The 22330-nt window shown below is 41.3% G+C and overlaps 1 protein-coding gene across 7 annotated transcripts in view; it reads right to left on the minus strand.

Annotated features, from left to right (window-relative positions):
* Positions 1-3288: 3288 nt before the first annotated feature.
* The window catches only part of LZTS2 (leucine zipper tumor suppressor 2), a gene marked incomplete at its 3' end in the record, with an annotated part of 61354 nt that continues 42312 nt past the window's right edge, over positions 3289-22330 (minus strand). For all 7 annotated transcript variants that reach the window (XM_081329369.1, XM_081329372.1, XM_081329366.1 and 4 more), the window contains 4 exons: positions 7959-8369; positions 6616-7206; positions 4939-5208; positions 3289-3957 (listed from right to left, as the gene is read on the minus strand). In XM_081329369.1, the coding sequence (XP_081185495.1) occupies positions 3289-3957; positions 4939-5208; positions 6616-7206; positions 7959-8369 (1941 nt within the window). The remainder of the gene's footprint in view (positions 3958-4938; positions 5209-6615; positions 7207-7958; positions 8370-22330) is intronic.

The following is a 22330-nucleotide window of genomic DNA, read 5'->3' on the forward strand; positions in this document are numbered from 1 at the left end:
TGCCATCATCCTCTTGTAAATAGTCTCAAACTCTAGCTGGGCTACACCCTTCACAAATTTTTCTGTCTGTTCATTTTTGCGTGAAGAAGAACAAGAGGACCTGAAGGGAGAGTCACACTAAGGTAGCAGAAAGCAGCTGCTCTCTATTCTAGCAATATGGCAGTTCTTCCCAGATTGGCCTAAATAGGTTGACAAAACCACGGTATGCTGTACTTTGGCTGCTTCCAGCCAAAGCACCAATTCTGGGCAGTTGACTTTTTTATAGCCAGAGGAAAAAGGTTCACAAAATCTAACCAAGCTGACATAGTGAGCATGCCTTGCACTATCTGGTTTGATTCCCATGGGTTGGAACCAAAATATAAAACCTGCTCTGAGGCTCCTTTATTCAAATTTCTTCAGCCTCTTGTAACCTCGAAGAAGTTTGTTTACTTAGCCTGAAAAAAAGAACTCGCATCTCTCCAGCAAAGAGAGCACTTCAGTTTGTAGTTAACTGGCTATTTTGTCAGCCCAGTTCCTTTGGGAATGGCTTTTCTGCAGTCCATAATTCTGACTTACCCTGTTTCACTGACCATTTTTCTCCTGAGTATACACTGGAAGACAAAGAGAGGAGGTCAGTTAACAATTTATAGCCCCCACATCTTCTTTTATAGAAGTCCAGGTGGGTCCACGTGACCCTCTACAAACAGAACTTTTTTTTCTTGGAAAGGAGCTCCTTGCAGTTGTCACTGGCCTGTGAGGGTAGGAAATCAGCAGTAGGTCTGGACTGAGTATCTACTGAAGTTGTTGTATCCAAATGCAATCAATAAACGTGGTTCATGTATAGGTGCATGGACAGCTTTAAAAGAGAGGAGGCTGCAGACTAGGCACCATATTCTAGTATGCAATTAGTCTTGAGCATATTACAAAAGTAGACAAGTAGTTATTGTACCTCAACAGGACAGACTGCCGTGCAAACATTTGTAGGACTTCACAATGATCATGGTTCAGACAAGACCAGATCTTGCAAAAATCATGGGAAGGGAATATGGATGCCTGGGAAACTGAGTTTCTGGAACTATAGAGGATACTGTACAAGACTAAAAGGTAAAAGGTAAAGGTTCCCCCGCACATGCGTGCTAGTCGTTTCCGACTCTAGGGGCCGGTGCTCATCTCCGTTTCAAAGCTGAAGAGCCAGCCAGCGCTTGTCCGAGGACGTCTCCGTGGTCATGTGGCCGGCATGACTAGACGCCAAAGGTGCACGGAACGCTGTTACCTTCCCACCGTAGTGGTCCCTATTTTTCTACTTGCATTTTTACGTGCTTTCGAACTGCTAGGCTGGCAGAAGCTGGGACGAGTAACAGGCACTCACTCTGTTACGCGGTACTCGGGATTCGACCCACCAAACTGCCAACCTTCTGATCGACAAGCTCAACATCCTAACCCACTGAGCCACTGCATCCCTTACTGTACGAGACTATTATCAGGGAAATGCAGGAGATTTAAACTCAGCCATCTTTGACCCTGATACGAACGGGACGTGGATGTTGGTGGGCAAACAGGTAGAGGCTGGATGAAGGTGAGTGGTGAGAGAGACATACCCAGGCAAGCAAGGTCATGACAAAGATACTCTGAGTAGCGTTCCAACCAAAGACAGAAAGGTAAGTAAGAGAGAGTGGAAAGTCATCCAGATCCCATCATAGCAAATAGCTATGCTATGCTTAGGCTTTTTTTTTTGACTCACCCTTCAAGAATGGGGAGGAGGGTAGCAATGGCAGTGGAGCCAAAATATTTGGTATAGAGCTGGGATGAGGGGTTGAGGGGAACAGATATTCTGGAATTCTTTTAAAAAACAAAGAAATTAAAATAAGTGCACAAAATCTAGTGCCTCTGAATCTGCCAAATTTTGGTGCTGTAATCTAGAGATAGGCTCCTGGGATAACCAAATAGATCCTGAGTCTGTTTTAAGAATCTTTGGCTTTTATAATACACTCCTATATATGCCTACCGAGAAGCAAGTCCCACTGAGCTGAACAGCCTTACTCTCAGGTAAGTCTATAATATGGATGCAGCAATATGTTTTGGGGGGAGGGGGATTAGGTGAGAGAGAGACTAGGTCTGTTTCCACAGTACTGAATATGCTTTCCCTTAAAAAAATACTTAGCATAGGGTCTTCCTACAAAGCTTTAGGTGGGAGAAGCCAAAGGACTGCAAGTATTCCATAATTATTATTTTTTTGGCTTTTAAAAACAACAGAATTTGGAATACTGAGAATCAGTTTTGAACCTAGTATAATTTATTAATATTTTGTCCTATAAAAAGAAATAAGCTTGGAGTAATGCCCAGATCCCTAATTCTTTGGCCCACATCATCTATTGGCCAAAGAATTGCCTACAAAGGTCCTTGTCCTTCATAACTACAGGAAGCATGTGCAAAAGAGGAAATAAATGCAAATGTATTTCATATGCACAGTAACAGGGTCCATAGTACAGGTTTTGATTGTATGCATTTATGTGTTTGGATTTCAGAAAAGATATACTTCACATACAGCAGAGAAGTGGGCTAAAAATCCAAGAAAAGCCTTGTAAAGACAAAGCTTCCTCAGCCAGTCTAAAACCTGCATCTAACTGGATTAGCAGCTAATTAGCTGTTGAACAGCCAAATCTCCCAAAATTCAGTAAGTGGTGACTGACAGTCCATTGGATCATTACATAAAGGTAACAGAAGAACAGAGTAGAAGCAAAAGTGCTCTACACAATCTTGGCATTCCCATCCATGCAAGTCTCATCTCCAACTAGCCCAAAGAGCAACAGGCAAGTGGTGATTCCCAAGGTCTTATGGAAAGCTAATTAATATTGGGACTTGAAAGGCAGCACCATTTAACAGCCTCTTGCAAAAGCAAAGGCTATTCCTGCTTCATTTTCAGTGAAATGCTGGAATAAAGGCTGCTGCTGCTGCTGCTTTCAAAGGAAGGATTTGCACTTTCCTTCTCCTAGGTTGACCAGGAAATCTTTAACCAGGTCTTCCTATACCTCCTAGAGTTAAGGCCAGCTGCCTAGTTTCACACACTATTCTACTTTTAATAGCCATTAAACTGTTGACTTACTGAGAGGTCATGACCAAGATTAAGTGACAGAACAAGTTCTATCACTGGGATTTATGACTGGAAAGGTAGCTCTTTCCACTACTGAACTGAGGCTCACTGCATTCTCAGTTGCTCAGTCACACAAAATCCCAGGGAAAAATGCTCCAGCCTGACCAGTATCCCTTTGTGGGAGTGTGACCCATTCAATACGGCTTCCACAGGCACGTTCAGATTTCAGTAGCTGCAATCTCCTCCAAGCAGATGCCTTCACTTCCATGCAGCTCATATTCATCCATGTCCCGGGCCTCAAGTTCAAGACTGAGATGGCGTAGTTGGCACTCTAAATCACGATTGTGCCGATACATCTGGATGTAATTATGCTGCAGTTGCTTCTGGTAGCGGATGACCCTGTCCTTTTCACTTTGCCAAGTGAGACGCTCAGCCTGGAAAACTTCCCGTTGCTCCTCCCCACGGTGCCGCTCACACAATAGCTCTGTGCGCAGCCGTTCAGCTTGTGCACGCAAACCCTGCAGGGTATCCGCTGCTTGTCGCTGAGCTTTTACCTCATCACATTCAGCCATCAGGGGACAGAGTTCTCCACTAGTGCTGCGCAAAGCATCTAATTCGTGCTCCAACCGCCCTACCTTCTCACGCAGCAGCTCTGCTTCACTCTTGCGCCTGGCCAACTCATTGGCACACACTTCTAACTCCATTGCCTTGGTACGGGCCATCTCCTGCAAACTCAAGGCCTGTTCTTCGCTCGTCTGCAGATCAGCCCGTGCTTCTCTCAGTTGGGCCCTTAGTAACACGAGCTCATTACCCCGCTGCACGACCTCTGCCTGAGACTCCTTCAGCTGTTGCTTCAGCAATGAGATCTCACCTGACTTCTGGCAAACCTGGTGGGAAGGAAAAGAGATATAAGATGACAGGGAACGTGCCACAATGTTCCATTTCAAGTTCAGCAGAGCTAAGATCTGATTCTGTGATGTGAATGATGAGAGTACCTGTTTCTCTTTCAATTCAGGAATAAAAATGGACTCGGGCAGATCACAACTCAAAGTTGCCTTCAGGTCAGCAGAGAATGAGATTGAAAAGACTTCAAACATGTCAATGTGAACATTCTCCTATACTTCTCCGTAGATCAGCAAACAGAAAGTATTTCAGGGTAACAGAAAATTTCTTCTCTCATTATTTCCCCTGTTCTGCTGTCCTTCCCCACATTATTTCCAATACCATTACCAGAATACTATTAAAAAGTGAGTGTTTGTTTATCTGGGATCATATTACCCCTTGCTTTATTTTTTCTTTTTACTTTAGTTCCTTAATTCATGGTAGAGTCAGGATAGAGCTTGAGTGGTTACTGGCAGGATGCCCTTTCTGACACCTACAAGGAGCAGATAATTTTTTGTCTTTACGTTCTAGGAGAGAAACATCTTCCACTACCTAGGACTGAACTCTCAACCTTCTGAGAGGGAGGTGAGCATCTTCACCACTAGGCCACCACACTGCTCATTTAATCACAATTAACCGAGTAAAATACACTTGGTTGAATCTATACAACACACTGAACTATAAACTAGAGATAAAAATCTATACAAAATAGAATTATATTTTATGACTTAATATAATGTGTGAACTGTGTGTTAGAGAGTCCATGGGAGCGCTAGTGTGACCGATTTGCAAAAACATTTAAAAAGCTGGTGCAGTATAATTCTACGGTACAACCGGAAAAGTGAGCTTGATCTCTCCAATCTGTCCTTGTCTAGCTGGAGGGAGAATGAGAATCCCCATTCCTAATGCTGATGCCTCGTTCAGTTCCACGTTCAGTTTCAAGAACTATGGAAGAGCATCCCCCCCCCCCCCACACACACACTTACCTCCCACTTGGTCTCTTCCAACCGGGGACCCAGCTCGGTGTGTTCCCGCTCAAAGGTGGCACAGCGTTGCTCCAGCAGCTCACGCTCTGCCAGCAGCTGAACAAAATCCTCCTGGAGTTTCTTCTTCTCCTGCTGCAGCTGGTAAATCTGTAGTTGCAACACCTGCTGACTACGCTGAGCCTTTTGGGCTGATTGCTGCAACTTAGCACTGAAGCCCTGCCGGAGCTCTTCCATCTCCTCTTCACAGCGCCTCTGCTTTTCCTCATATACCTGGAAGGAAGGTGGGGAAAACCAGTGTTAGAAACTAGCCCTGATATATAACCTTGGATTCTTCAGTTCACCACAGAATAGTCCCTTGGTATCCTGGGCTTTCTGTAACTGTAGTCCTCCTTCCCAAAATTTGCCTCAAACAAGGAGGTCAATGTTACTCCTTTGCAGAACTGTAGTTCCTTTAAGTTCTCAAGAAGACAGTAAATTGTGGGCAGCCTGTTAAGGAAGACCCTGGACTATAAATATTAAAGGAGGACAGAATTATACATCTAAGAGTGCCACAGTTGTTGTTTCGAGACAGAAAGAGAACAAAGTTTCAGAAAGAGATCAAAACAGAGATGAAAGTAGTGCAAAAAGAAACCAACCATGATCCAGAGTGTGAAGCAAACAACCCTGAGATCTATTTGACCATTTTAAAAATAAAAGCAAGAAGGACAGAAATATATACAATTCTGTATGGTGAAGAGATTGGAAAGGAAAAATGGTTTTACATCTTTTCTAACACTACTCTCTGAGATTAACCCACTGAAACTCAGCAATGGAGGATTCAGGAACCAATGTTTATTTTCATAGCACCTAGTTGAAACTGAATTTCATTACAAAATGAAGTGATGAGAGCTACCAATTTAGATGTGCTTTAAAAGGGAATTAGGCAAATTCATGAAGCACTTCACTATTAGTCATGATGGCAATATGCCACCTCCAAGATCAGAAGCAGCTTGTCTTTGCCTACTAAGATTTTCAGCACATAACAAAGCTATAAGACTGACATCTAGCTGACCACTCTTGAGATACAAGATTTTAGACTAGGTAACTTTTTAAATGGCCCAACAGCAGTCTTCTTAACAGCAGGTTTATTGGCAAGAAGATTTTGGATGTAGGTACCTGCAACCATTCTTAGGTCCCATTAGATCTCAGCACAAATACTCCAAAATTAACCACCTATATCATAAATGATAATAGAAATTATAAGATAAGATTCCAGGAATTACTTATATGGAGGAAAGATCAAAGGGATACAAGTTGAAGCAGCTAATAATTTTCACAATAATGAAAATTAAATTATATTGCTAATTAATCTTTACAGAGGACAAATTGTTTCACAGCAGTATTCCACTCAGTGCTGTAAACATCCACCCTTTTTTTCCACTGAAGCTGCCAAAAATAAGGGAAAAACAAATCTGGCACTTGGCCTATCTGGCCCTGAAGGAAGCTCAGATTTCCTGCAAGTTATTGAATATAATCCAACCAGTTCCAGCCCTATACCAGCCGCTAAATGGAAGTTGCCTATCAGTCACTGATAAAGGCAGCTTTCCTGCAGAAGCAGTCTTTAGACAACATACATTCCCTCCCGCCCCGTATATTAGAAAGAGCAATAAGATACCCTCACTCCCACCCCCAGGTTACCTGGCAAATGGCCACCTCATTCTCATCCAGACTCTCTCTTAAATGCTGCAGCTCGGCTTCACGCTCCCTCAGCTTCTCTTCAAGTTCATGGACAAGAAGGGCTTCGTCCGCGCCACTGTGCATAGGGGAACGCCCCCCACAGGAGCCGCTGTCAGAGGAAGGATGCCCACGGCCATTCAGGGAACCCGTGCTCTTGCTTGAGGACGACCGCCCACTGTCTGAATTTGATGGGCCAGTAAGACCGCGTGAACTGCCACTGCCATGGCTGTCAAGGTTAGCATGGCCTATGGAGATACTGACTGGCTCTATTTGCTGGCTGCCCCCAGTGCTGTATGTGGGAAGGCTGGAGAGGGAATTACGCCCAGAGTCTGACATTGTCCCAGAGTGGGAGCTGGCATGGCAGCTCAAAGAACTGAGCTTCTCTGCAGTGCTTACAGCATTGGCACCAAAGAGCTGGGCTAGGCTGGATTGGCTCTCAGAGAGCACCGAAGTCCCAGGACGCAGAACCAAGTGGCTCTGCAGTGGCAGGTTGCGGTTCTTGGGCATAACTGGTTTGAAGGCTGTGGGGCGAATTAGCGTCTTCTCCATGTTCTGAGAAACAGCAGAAAGCAGAACTTAATGAAGGAAGGACATATTAACTAAAACCCTCTCCCATTAATATGCTTTCAGTAAGCCTCAAGCAGAAATACCATATTTCACAAACAAAAAGATGGCTCCTCTTTATCCTCATTTCAGATAGTGTGTTGATCCGGCTAGGAACAGTTCCCAGCCTAGGAAGGCTATCACAATTGGTCACTTACAGCCAACAGAGATAGAAACAACTCACAACATTATTTAATCAGTGTAGACTGGATGGCGGATCTTCCTTACTCCTCTGTCCTAGGGAAGCAAAGGCGGGGGGGGAGCCCTCATTGATATTATATGTTTTCTCAAAAGGTGAACCACTTGCTTCCACTACAAGATTAAAGTGTAGGGAAAGTTTGGCAGACCCACTTTTTTTTTTAGTCCCCCAAAACATTCAGGATTATGCCAAAAAGGTTCTTAGCACACATATTGAATAAGAATGGTATAGTTTTTCCTCCATTATTTTATAAAAGTCAAGTGAAATAAATATGTCTCCCAAAAACTGAGCCTATCCATTTCATTTGTGTGGGAAGAACTAAACCTCAAAAATGATTAAAGGGCCCAAAATTCTAGGTCTAGCTCTAAGGTGAAATCATCTCCCTTGGCTACCAGGGGAAAAAAAAATCAAATGAAGCATATGTTCTCCGAGCCTAGTCACAAATAGATAGCTCTAAATGGAAAGATCTAATGGTCCTGCCAAAATATCGTTCTCCTCTTACCTTCTCAAGTTTCCCTGAAACAGGAACCAACTTGGGAGGTGGTCCACGGACGATGCCGCTCCGTGGCTTGTCATCCTGCAGGTCTTCTGCATCACTACAAGGGCTGATGGGGGACACAGCTTCAGCCCAGTCTTCTTCATTGCCGTAAGCGTAGGTGCTCTTCTTCGTAGGGAGTCCATGACACAGAAGCTCTTGGGAGCCAGCATTTCCACGCAGGGGGAAAGCACCAAACTCAGAGGTAGCCTTATGGCAAGGCCGACCCGAAATAAGGCTACTGACGCTTCCCATGTCTGCAGGGGATGAGCTGGCACTAGCACAGAGTTGGGAAGCCCCTTCAGTGGCAGATTCAATGGAGACAGGCAAGGTCTGCACTATGGCCATGATGTTCACAGTAACGCCTTTGCAGGTGATCTTTAAAGAAAGAAAAAAAATATAAACTGAGATCAGGCACTAAGGACGGTTAAGGTTACTTTGAGCTTTGGCTATTTTTATGAAATGCATGAAAATATGAATTTCTGCAAATCTGGGCTAAGTCTTATGTTCTGTGAGGCTGGGTTCACATAACAAAAAACTATGCCTAAAAAAATAATCTACACTTTACCTCAATGTGGTGACCTGGATCATACAACGTATTAACAAATGACCCAACCCCATTTTTTTCTCACTCTAGTGTGCTGTCTGATTTCTAGTTACTTTTAAACTGTATCTAAGACAGTTGTTTGGAACTACGATATTAATTTTATGACTTAGATGATTGGCAAAAATAGTTATTTTCTGTTACCTAAGTAATTAAAAGTTTAAGGAGATATCAAATTGCAATGAAGCATAATATACTAACTGTAGCTGAAGTCAAGACCCTCACTCTTCTTCTCCTATTTCAATGTAATATATTATTGTCAGCCATATTTAGAGAATGATTTTTAATAACATGGGGGGAAAGAAATAGCAGTAACTGATGGATATATACAGGTTTATTGAAAAACTTTACTGCCAGTTTCATTAGAAACGGTTACTACCTACTGTGCTAAATTAAATCAGTTGAATGGCATTTCTCAATATTATTACTATAGTCTTAAGTCATAGAAATTTGGTTCTTTAAAAGGAAATGGAGGACAAGAGTTTTGAGAAAAACATTCTTTTACCAATTACTGCTAGATAACAGTAAGCAATGCAACTTCCACCTTCCTCCCCCTTCTCTCTCTCTTTCACTCACACACACACACACACACACACACAGAGAGAGAGAGAGAGAGAGAGAGAGAGAGAGAGAGAGAGAGAGAGAGAGAGAGAGAACAAGAACACAGCAGCCTGTCTAACCCTCCCAACATTAATTCAATTTCCTATATATAAAACAGTGCATGTCCTCCCTCTGTCCCCTGCCACATAAGCCGGTGTTTTATGAAAATGAAAATGATATCAGCAGAAGAGATAGTAAAGTGATTCACATTCTTGCTATGTCTAGAGAGAAATGGGGGACAGGGCTCAATTTTCTGACTCAGGATCCAATTCCCAGACTTGGCGTCTATTAAGGCCAAGACAAGCCAGCCCTGGGACACCATAAAGTTGTTTATTAGTTCCCAGCTCCACGCTCTACCAGACTAGGGTCATTGGAAAGATCTGTTAAAAATGCTAAATGGAAAACCTCAACAAGTAGAAGGTAAAGCAAAGCAAAAAATAAGCTAAAGAGCAAATTTGGATATTTCACATTTCATTCACATAGGAAACATTAGTGATCCATCTATTTCATTCAATTGTTATGCAGAGGCTGGTGTCAGTCAAAGAAACATGCTGGAGACCTTGGGCCAGTCCAACTACTGCACAATGTTGTTCGGGAAGGGGAATTGGACAGTGAAGTATTATGTATGGACTGCCCTGATCTTCTGGAGACAAGATAATAAAAAAAAACTTTCTGAATTAGACTAAACTAAGATTGGGCAAATTATGATTCAGCATATTACAGAAATCCAGCCTATATGTGCCTTTACTGGCGTTTTGTGGTCATAAAGTCATAGCCCCAATTAAACCATAACATGGATTACTTACTTGGATGCACCATCTTAGCATACCATGCCAACGCAACAACTATACTTTGTTATATTAAGTTTAGCACGTTACATGAATCCAGCCAAAACACATTCAAAGTGCAGATTAAGAGGAGCCAGGAAATGATATTTTAACTTATTACAAACAGAAGAAGGAAAATCTTCCTAGAATAAGATTAAAGCCTACTTTCTTTGGATAGTGATGGTAGGGTATGTTTTTTCCCCCCTTCCCTTGATGCAGGCAGACTTGCTAAATAAAGCATCAGATCTTAAAGAGATTATGGTGTTTGTAAATCTTCCCATACTTCTCATGCCCTGGAGTTCTTATGCAGATGCTATGTTTACATGAAAACCTCACTCAATTTTACTGGGATGAGGTGTTTGAGTGGGAGGAGAGTGGTTTTTTTGTTTTGTTTTGTTTGCTGAAAATGCCTCAAGTCTAATTTTGCATCTATTCAGTGTTGTTCTAAAAAGATGCTACACATGAGTTGCTGTGAAAGTATCTGTGTGCATGTGTATGCACAATATCTAAATCAGAAAGATTCGGCATAGTTCATTTAATGTTTCATTGCCGACCTCAAAATTATTCAGCAGCAGTGGAGCTCCTGTGCATGTGTCACAGCACATACATACATCTCCACTCAGAAATGTTCAGACACAGAGACCTCTGGCACACATACCCAAGTGGCAGGAGTAGCATAAGATCCATTATCATTTACAGAGCATTTTAACCTTCTTTCCAGGCAACTTGGGAAGGGGGCTCCTCTCTCAGGCTTTTATTTCAAAGGAGGGGGAAATAATAATAATAATAATAATAATAATAATAATAATAATAATAATAATAATAATAATAATAATAATAATAATAATAATAACCCTTTATTGTCAAAGTACAACATGTGTACATTGAGATTAGCTGAGCCAAAACAGCCTCATCTGGAAAGAAGATCAGCCTCTCCTGGCCCTTCAAGCTCTGGGGATTATTAATGTGGATGACCTCTACCTACACCATGATCATTTATTCCAGCTGCCTCTCACAAGTATAAAGGGCTGGTATGGGTAATTTTAATAATAGATCTATCTGCCTCCAAGAAAATCTGAGTATGTCTGTTATCCACCTGCTTTGGCACTGTTTACAAGCGTTTTCCTTCCGCAGTTGTTCAAGTCTCACAGGACTCGGAAGCATTTCTACTTAACAGAAAATAAATAAATAAATCACGGACCAAAAAAATGTTACATAAAATATTTTCGTAAATGCATCCCAGAATACCACTTGTGCTTTCTGCAAGAGCATTCTCGTGTTAATTAATGTGAAGTGTAGGAGGCACTTTATCCATTCGGGACCTGCAAAATACTTGTCTGGGGCGATAAAAACAAGGATTCCAGGAAGGTTTTCCCCCTGCTTTGCCAGCAACAAAGGAGAGCGCTGGGGGGAGGGAAGTCCAAGTAGCAGCAACGGTAACAGCTGCCCTCCTCCACTTCTGCCAACTCGGCCTCCCCCCTCCCTTTGCTGCTGCCTCTAGTGCAGATTTCCTTTTTATAACCTGCCCTTTGTGGTGTGCTTTAAATAGAAAAAACGCCTGTATCTCCTGCTCCTGCTGGCAGTTCAGGATCATGAAGTGGAACTAACTCGCATTTATTTTAACCTTAGGCACTAGACCAGCCCTCGCTCAGCTCCATTTTGGGCAGAGCTGGATGTCATTAGTACTGCAAAAACAACGGATCTGCTGAGGAGATGAGGAAATCTCTATGACCTCTGATTTAATATTTTGGCTATGCTTCTCTTTCTTTTTGCAAACATTTGCTTCTCTCCCACTGCCCGCTCTCTAAGGAAAGACAGACCCCTCCAATGATCCCCAGGGTGTAAAGGGGCTCAGAGGTCATTGCCCCATTTGCTGGAATGAATTAAAGTGAAAGACTCTGCTCTTTATTTTAAAGCAAGGACAAGTCTCTGGATAAGGCCTCTCGAGTTAAATCTATAAATGCAGACATGTAAATTAGAATTACAGGTAGTCCTTGACTTACAACCACTGTTTAATGACCATTTAATGATTTACGACCAGTTCTCACACTTACCATGGCTCCATCATCCCCACATGACCAAACTTCGGGTGCTTGGCAACTGGCACGTATTTACAATGGTTTCAGTGGGCCCTGGGACTGCCATTTGCAGTCTTCCTAGGGAGTTTCCGATAAGCGAAGTTAATGGGGGAAGAAAGATTCACTTAACGACCGCATGATTAACTTAACAATGTAGTGATTCTCTTAAGCATGGCAAAAAGGTTGTAAAATGAGGCATAACTCACTTAACAACTGCCTTGTTTATCAAAGGGAATTTTGGGCTCAATTGTGGTCATAAGTCAAGGACTATCTGCACTTAAGACTGAGGCAACCATCAATTCTAGAGGGAACAAAAAGTGCAATTTGTATCTCTGATAAAGTAACCCTTTCCCCCAAATATGGTCAGAAAGTTTACAAGACATGAATACTGAGCAAAAATTATTGAAGACAAAGAGTAACGACCTCACTGCTACAGATTATCAAGCAAAACCTAATGTGTAATACAGAGTCCTGTTACATAAGCTTTAATAAATCAAAGAAAATACAATGATAATACGTAAAATCAGATTAAGTTAGATCCTGAATGTCTCATGATTCTATGATCTATCATTCCAATAGGGGGTCCCTCTGAATATTGTGAATGTAGCTCCTATTATTTCTGACCATCCCCAGCCATGTTGACTGTTGCTGCCAGTTATAAAAAACAATCAAAGGACAATTCATTCAGTTATTACTAATTTTCACAGATCAAACACTGACCAAGTTTTCTTCTTGTATTACAATTATTCAGTTCATCAATCCAATAAGTTTGCATCATTAACAATTAGTTCTATATTATTCCACTTTTCTTATCATCTCCTTTCATTATTCCTCTCTGCCCTCACCCACAGCTGTTTGAGTACATTTAACCTTCTGCTAACTATACTGCATGCATCAGATGAGGTCAGCTGTGATCCATCAAAAGCTTGTGCCACAACAAACTACTTTGTCCAGTACATCATATAAGATATTTTGTTATTTTTGCCACCAAAAAACCCAAGCACAGCTACTCCTCTAGAAACAATAGGAGGGAATCCTCCTGGACCATAATATGGTAAAAGGTAAAAGGTAAAGGTTCCCCCACACATGCGTGCTAGTCGTTTCCGACTCTAGGGGCTGGTGCTCATCTCCGTTTCAAAGCCGAAGAGCCAGTGCTTGTCCGAGGACGTCTCCGTGGTCATGTGGCCGGCATGACTAGACGCCAAAGGCGCACGGAACGCTGTTACCTTCCCACCGTAGTGGTCCCTATTTTTCTACTTGCATTTTTACGTGCTTTCAAACTGCTAGGTTGGCAGAAGCTGGGATGACTAACAGGCGCTCACTCTGTTACACGGCACTTGGGATTCGACCCGCCAAACTGCCAACCGTCTGATCGACAAGCTCAGCGTCCTAACCCACTGAGCCACCGTGTCCCTCATAATATGGTACTATCAGGATATTCTGGACTATAGCTCACATAATTCCTAGTTAGCATGGTCACTCCTTCTTAGGCTAGAACTGCAAGTTGCCTGAGGTTGAACAACTCTGTTCAGTTCAGTATTCTTTCTATTCACTGGCAGCAACTGTTTTCCAATTCCAGTCGTAGTTGTAGCTGATGATGCTAGTTAGTGGACCCAGAATCTTAACAGAATAACAAAATAACATTGGACAGGACCTTGGGGATCTTCTAATCCAACTCCCTGCTCAAGCAGAAACCCTACTATACCATGTCACTGAAATGGTTGTCTCTTCTTAAAAACTTCCAGTGTTGGAGCATTCACAGCTTCTAGAGGCAGGTTGTTCCACTGATTATTTTGTCAGGAAATTTCTCCTTAGTTCTAGGATGCTTCTCATCTTGATTAGTTTCCACCCACTGCTTTTTGTGTTCAGGTGCTCTGGAGCAAGGGGTCCCCAACTCCCAGGTTGCGGCCCACTACCAGACCATGGTTTGGAACTCTGGCCATACAAGTGGTAAGCACTTATGCACAGCTCCATTCATGAGAGTGGTGGGCGCTTGTGAGTGGAGCTTCACAAGCACCCACCACTCGTACAAGTTGAGCTGCGTGTGTGAGCGGCAGGTACTTACGCTCACACGCACACCTCCACTTGCACAAGCAACAGGAACTTGCGCTTGCACAAATGGAGCTGTGCACGCATGCAGGCCCGTGCCTGCCACTCACACGGAACTATCCTCCCTTCCCCCCCTGTGTTGGGCCGCCAAGCTGGAAAGATTTTGGACCACTGCTCTGGAGGAGAAATGACCCCCTCTTCTTTGTGGCAGTCCCTTAGATATTGGAACACTGCTTTCATTTCACACCTAGTCCTTCTTTTCATTAAACTAGCCATACCGAATTCCTGCAACTGTTCTTCAGATGTTTTATCCTTCAGTCCCCTAGCCATCTTTGTTGCTCTTCTCTTCACTCTTTCTAGAAATTCAACATCTTTTTTATACGGTGGCAACCAAAACTGGATGTAATATTCCAAGTGTGGTCTTATTAAGGCATTATAAGGTGGTATTAACACTTCACTTGAACGCTATCAGCATTGACAAAATGACCATCAGTCAATTGCAGCTTTACTTGGAACAGCTTACATCCTGCTAAAATACTTTAACACCATTAATAATATCTGCCTATCCCAGGCCCTTAATGAGAACTCGATAGGTGGATAAAAATGACAAATCCAGTCTAAACATCTGGCTGACTGTGCAGTGAACCATAATAATCAAAATTGAAAGATTATGGGATAAACCAGCCATGGTGGCTCCAGTGGTTACCAGTACCTTGGATACATACCAAAAAATCTTGGGATAGCAATTAGAAAATATGTGCATTGACAAAATTTCCAACTGTCAATTACAAAAGCCCACATTTCTCAGGTCCAGATATATTCTATATGATATCCTAGGTTCTTGGGAAGAACTTGATGCATATGAAGGCCAAAGCTGTGGCAGGTATGGTTTCACATTTTTGTGTATATAGTAATAATTTAGAAATTTGCTTTGCAGAAAACAAGCTTTTAAAATTTATTTTTAATTGTTTAAAATATTGGCAAATACAGCGAGGCAAAGAGTGGTATTTGTAGGCATGTTGGTACCCCAGGCTCTACACCAGACTTCAGAAAAAGACCCATGGACAGTTAATTTTGGCAAAGGGAACACACGATTGGATCAAAGCTTTGAGCTGGTAGAAATAAAAGATGAAATAAAATTTGCCCAGGGTCATGGATGTCTATAGGCAGAAATGATACCATGTGCATCATGATGTCATCTTTCAAATGATGTGAATTATGTAGTAGGCTTCAATTGCATCCCAAAGTAATTAGCATGTCAAATAATCCATGTCATTTCCATAATAACATCATAATGTACATGATATCATTGTGGCCAATGGACACTTTGTAAGTTGAAATTAGAAATGTAAAATCTGGGGGGGACACTTCAGAAGAAATTAAAACCGAAAGGTCAGAGGAAACAATAGAATGACCACAAGTAGGAAAAAAAGAGGAAAAAGTCAACTGCACCTAAATCATAAGACTGCAAAAACTGAGCAGAGGAATAACTTTTCTGTTCTGGGCGTTCGAGGGCATTAGCAGAAAGATGTCAACAATCAACAATTGAATTTGGGGAGGTGTACATTTTTACAGAGTAGCAATTTGAGTATTCAGAACAGAAAAGATTTTATCAGTGACTCTTCAATCAAATGAAAGATTCCACTCCTACATATCCCAAAACAACCTGTGACTATTAAGTGGGTGGAAGTTAAGATCTGAGCAATGAGAGAGAGATAGCCTTGTGATGTGATCTGTTTTGGAGAGAACCTGCTTCTTTAAAGATATAATAGTGATAATAAGCAACCATATGAGATTATCCAATTCTATTATTCAATTTACCAATTGACTTACCTTGTTTTAAAATAATTCTCTATGTCTATCACAAATTCATTACTGTTCTAAGGGGGAAGGGGATCTGTAGCAGCTCTATTCAGGATGCCCCATCCAACTGCAAAGTCCGAGATGGCAGAAAGGAAAGTTGTTTTTATCTGTTACTCTTCAATTATTGCCCAGATTTTTGAAGTCCAGAGACTTGCTACATTCCAAGCAATGGTGACAGAACGTAACTGAGAAAGTAAGCCAATATACTCACCAGTCAAGATCAAATAGTGATGAAAAAGTTGCAACTTTATACATTTAGTGACCCTACAGTGGGGTCATCCACAGGAGTTGGAATATAACGTTTATATTTGGAGATAATGGTAGGCTTGATTCTTCATCATTTGATGAATAGGAGGATACACAACACAGTAGAACTGAAGCGAATTATCTTAAAGTCTTTATTTCAATGAAGAGAACAAAGTTGATAACTGATTATACTGAGGGATGACATTCTGAATTAATCACGGACAAAATCACTCTCTCACAGTTAATTGATTTAATTTTAAAATACAGATAGCCCTCGACTTACAACAGTTCATTTCATGACCATTCAAAGTTACAATGGCACTGAAAAAAGTGACTTATGACCTTTTTCACACTTATGATCGTTGCAACATTCCCCATGGTCACGTGATCAAAATTCAGATGCATGACAATTGGTACATATTTATGATGGTTGCAGTGTCCCAGCATCGTGTGATCACCTTTTGCGACCCTCTGACAAGCAAAGGTAATGCGGAAGCCAGATTCACTTAACAACCATGTTGCTAACTTAACAACTACAGTGATTCACTTAACAACCGTGGCAAGAAAGGTAGTAAAATGGGGCAAAATTTACTTAACAAATGTCTTACTTAGCAACATAAAATTTTGGGTTCAATTCTCATCATAAGTTCAGGACTATCTGGACACTAGTTCACTTGGTTACACCTATTAAACCTATTAAACCTTTTAAAGCTTAAAAGCAGCATGAAATATAAAACTCAGAAGGGTTTTCTTACGTTCAAATACCAAAGTATCTTATGTCCATGTGGCTGGATATATAGTTTTAGAGATTTGACGTTCTTCATAGGGTCGCTATCTAAGGGAGGGGTCCTACTTCCTTTCCACAAGAATTACCTTGTGGTCAGATGGGCAGCCAAAAATAAATAAATAAATACGGCTTAAGAAAACTCGCATTAAGTATGCCAAATAAGGATTAACCCAGAGGTCCCCAACCTTTTGGGCACCAGGGACCGGTTCCGTGGAGAAAGGTTTTTCCATGGACTGGAGAGTGCGTGGTTTTGTGTGCTGCCTGCATCCCACGGATGGTGCTTTGCTTGTTTGTGTGGACTGGCTGCTGGCATGCCACGGCCGATACCAGTTCACGGACCGGGGGTTGGGGACCCCTGGATTAAACCATTCAGTCTGGACAAATAGAGGGCTAAATTAAAATCAAACCAACCCCTTTCCCAAAAATTGAATGATAAAACAGTTTTCTGGCTGGGGGTGGGGTGGGGTTTCCCCAAATTGTTCACTCATAGCGTGAAAATTAAGGAAAAACCTTTCAAGCGCTCATAACTGTTTTGGGGTACACTGAGAACTGTGGGGGTTTTGGGGGTGCTGAAACTCCCAAACGTTTCGGAGAAACTAAAAATGTAACCACTACCTTATTCCATATATTTTAATCTAAAGGCTGAGAATACAAACTCAGGTGTACTTAATTCAAATTAGCTTCCCTGATTAAGTTTGTCATCTTTCCAAAAGTGCTAGACGGTTGCAATTGCATGTAAGGAACTGGAAAGAGTGAAATCTGCTGTCATCATTCAGGGCAGAGGGCTTGTCCATCTGGCCCAGCTTGGTCTACTCTGATCACCGACAGCTCCCCAGGGTTTCAGACAGTGACCTTTCTCTCAACCGCTATTTCATCTTTTTAACAAGAAATGTCAGAGAATGAACCTAAGACCTTTTGTGTGCAGTAGCCTAATCAATGAGGGGAATCGCCTCACCCTTAACATGTACACCAATTCACATAGAAGTATTCCACGTTCCTTAATCTGATACAACAAACATTTTCTGTTCTCAGTCTGACGCAACATAATACATTTTTAGTTCCCATAAGCATGCTTTGAAAAGGACAGTGCTGCTGCCAACATTTTCTTTTGGTTGTGGATAAATCCCTTGGAGAAGCAGCTCAGTCACAAACCAGATTGTATAAACAATAAGATCTGAAACTCTGAAGTTAGAATAGGCCCTCAGAAAACTACCCAAGGCAGGTCACAATCTGATAGCCTGACCACAGGGGCACCAGATCTTGAAGAGAAGATCAAAATTACATATTACTTTAGTTATCTATAGAACCTCACACTAAAAAGCAGAGACATCACCCTGTCAACAAAAGTGCGTATAGTCAAGGCTATGGTCTTCCCAGTTGCAATGTATGGCTGTGAAAGTTGGACCATAAGAAAGGCTGAGCGCCAAAGAATTGAGGCCTTTGAACTATGGTGCTGGAGAAGACTCCTGCGAGTTCCTTGGACTGCAAGGCGGTCAAACCTGTCAGTCGTAGAAGAAATCAACCCTGACTGCTCTTTAGAAGGCCAGATCCTGAAGTTGAAACTCAAATACTTTGGCCACCTAATGAGAAGGAAGGACTCACTGGAGAAGAGCCTAATGCTGAGAAAGATTGAGGGCAATAGAAGAAGGGGACGACAGAGAATGAGGTGGCTGGATGGAGTCACTGAAGCAGTAGGCGTAAGCTTAAATGGACTCCAGAAGATGGCCTGGAGGAACGTTGTCCATGGGGTCGCGATGGGTCGGACACGGCTTCGCAGCTAACAACAACAACAGTTGGCACAAATCAGTTAATCTTACTCAATGGCCTACAAGGGATGAATCAGAGTTCAGCTCCATCACTCCTAATCAGAATGGCCTTAGTTAAGACTGGATTTTTTTTTAAAGCCTCAATTTTTCTCAAACCCTTTTCTATGGCAACTATTGTATATGATTAGAAAATTCTCAAGAAGCAGTAATAATATAAAAATAATATCACAAACGTAATCCACAAAACCTGCAGAAGTGTAAAAAATATAAGGCTACCCACATATATCAAATGATACAAAATCCTTCTGCTGTAAGCAGAGCCATAAAATTAAAATTTTTGTGCATATACATAACATAAACTGACAAAAAAATACAGAGATCTACTCAATGGGCTTTATGACTATATAATAGTATACCCAGCTACTGGAAACAGTAAATATTAATGGTTTTTAAAAGATTCCACCACGGACAAGTATTTTTCCTGCTGTATTAACTAATGTGTCTAGATTTAAAAGCAATTCCAAATGAAGTATGTTATAATAATCTAGTCTGGTTAAACAGAATTCACAACTGGGGAAAAAACATTTATTGGTAAATTCCACAGAAACATTTTCCAACACTTATCTTTTGAAGGAAACATACCCTCTCCAACCCACACTTGCTACTACTACTCATCCAGAGTAGACATATGTCCCCAAACAAGATCTGTATTGCAAGCAATATCCTGCTGCTTTAGACCCTGTTTGATGCCAGGATCCTCTTGTCTGTGGCATAATCAACATTGCCCAGCAACCACAGAGCTAAAGGATTATGGGTGAAATAATCCACCAACAACAGTAAGGCAGAAGCTGAAGTAGGAAACAAAGCTGCTGTTTTCATGCAAATATAGCTTGAACCAATGAACCTGGAACTCCAGGGAGGTCCTGAATATGACTCCACAGCAGGGTCACTCTCAGAGACAACAGCCTAAGAAACTTGCACACTGAGCTACTCAGGCCTAGCACCTGGGAAACCCATTATACAAGAGGAGAGAGCTCAATAAGAAGGTCAGTTCAGGGAAGACTTGTTTTTGAAGATAAGAAATAAAGAAATATAGAAGAGACTCAAATATCAGAAGAAAACATAACTAGTTTTTTCCTCAGGGAAAGGGCGGTATATAAATGCAATAAAATAAATAAATAATAAGCAAATTCCCCAAAAGGATGTAAAATCCTACAATTGAGGAAGTAGAACTGGCAAGTTCTTAGTTACGGAATGCATTTGATGATGAGGGTTAGCAACTGTATAATAAGTAAAGTCAATAGCTTAATGGAATTTCATAAAATCAAAATTTAAATAGTCTATATCTTATAATTATTCCTAAGAATATGTGATGATGTTGTTTTCCTTCCACATTTAAGAGGACAATTCAAAAGTGTTTTGTAAAGCAAGGATTTCAAAATACTAATATCGTAGCTTAATCAATGAGATGTTAGATTGTTCTTAAGTGTGATCAGTATTTGAGTGGACACAAGGATTGCCTCCAGTAGTCTGTTTATTAAGGGTGTTCTACAATATCTATCAGTCATGATCAAACCACATGGAACCATGGCTTGCTTAATTACATTTTGCTGAATGAACATGAATTGGTTGAATTCACAATACTCACTAAGCCTATCAATCACATTAGAACCTGGTGGAGTACGTAAACCTACCTCTTATTAGTAGAATTATAACTAAAGATTTGTGGTTTTTTCCCTTAAGCATGATGAATTAAAGAGCATTTTATTCTTTCAGTTCTTTATTATAACAAATCCAGAATTTCTTTCCAGATCAAGAGTTAAATAAATACATGAAAATTAAGTCTGAGAGAACACAAATTGCCAATTGTCAAAAATATAACACAGAATATAGAAAACCAGACATCCTTATACTCAAATATATAAGAGGTTACAGAACAAATAATACAAAAAAGCAGGAGGGAAAGTATTTAGAGCCCCAATGATAATCAGGGATCCTAGGAAGGTAATGCAGGCATTTTCTAAGTTATATTGGATTTCTTTCAATGGATATGTATTACTGCAGTTGGCAGCCTGTTTTGTGGGTTCTGCAAAAATGGCTAATCACAAGTAATTTTAAAGGCCATTAATGTCTTCTGTAGCCAGAAACCATCCAGCTAGATTGGACATACAAAGACACCAAAATGGGTTAAGCTGGGATAGTGGCATCAAAACATCAATACCATCTCTGTCACTTTTATAGCCTATGACCCAAATCTTATCTCCAGGATTCAGTGGACAGGTTTTATTTAGGTCCAGAAACTGATCAACTGCAAAATGCAAAAATATTTTCTTCCCTACTCAAAATTATAGCCCCTTACAACACAGCCATCATTTTGTGCCCTTTAAGTACTAAAGATATAGCTATTTTTTCCACACTAAATTTATTAAGCATTAGCTATCACAAAGACACTGTCACTGTCACAGTAAGATGCTCTGTGAAGAATAAGGCACAGGTTACACAAAGAGTACACATAATGGGAAAAAATGGCATGGAGAATCTATAAAAACACATTAAATCTCAGACTAAAAACAAGCTTCAGGAATGGAATAAATCCCTTGAAGAGCAGTTCCATATCGGGATAGGTTTTGTAGTAGCTGCACATATGCAACCAATGAATTATGATCACAGTGAATGCTGGCTAGAGGTGAAACAGCAGCCCACCCAGAACAGCACCTACAGTATGCCGATCAGGGACATTATTCAAAATGGGTATAATTAAGTTAACTCAGCAGGGAATCTCCACGTGTATTTGAGATAAGGTAATGAAAACAATAATTCTTTTCCTTTCATTTATGTCTATGTAGCAGGGGGGGATGGAATTTTAAGTCCTGCCATGATCTGCAATAGCATAGGAAAGCAACTTCTGCTTCAGGCAGATGATTTCACAAGACACTGCCCCTTTCATTTCATTCCATTCTGCCCCAATGATGTCTAATCCAAAATGAACAGGAATGATTTTATCTGAAAAAATATGTCACAGAGAATGCAGAAAATCAGGAGCCCAGGAGCCTCTTTTCTACCACTATATAAAATTTTTAGTCAGAAAAGATGCTACCAGATGCCTTCCGATTTTTTGCTACCATAGACCAGTGGCCCCCAACCTTTTGGTCATCAGGGATCAGTTCGGTGGAGAGAAATTTTTCTGTGTACCAGAGGGAGTGTGCTTTTGTGTGCTGCTTGCATTCTGCAGATGGGGATTTGCTTGTTTGTGCGGATCAGTTTCTGGCATGCCGTAGACCGATGCCTGTCCACCGTCCGGGGGTTGGGGACCCCTGCCACAGAGTAACGAGCTCTTCTACAATGGCTTGCAGGAGAGTCTTCTGGGCTACATTTGTCCGTCAGCTGCACACTGTTTTAAACAAAGTTGCTTATGAGAGACTGTAGATACACTAAAAAAATGAAGAATAAGCCCAAATGTGCTCATTCATATTAGTTCTTTTCTGTTACTTCACATCCCACAGCTCTTCAGTAAATCAG

The sequence above is a fragment of the Vipera berus genome (genome assembly GCF_964194415.1).
Source record: "Vipera berus genome assembly, chromosome: 5".
Lineage (NCBI taxonomy): Eukaryota > Metazoa > Chordata > Lepidosauria > Squamata > Viperidae > Vipera > Vipera berus.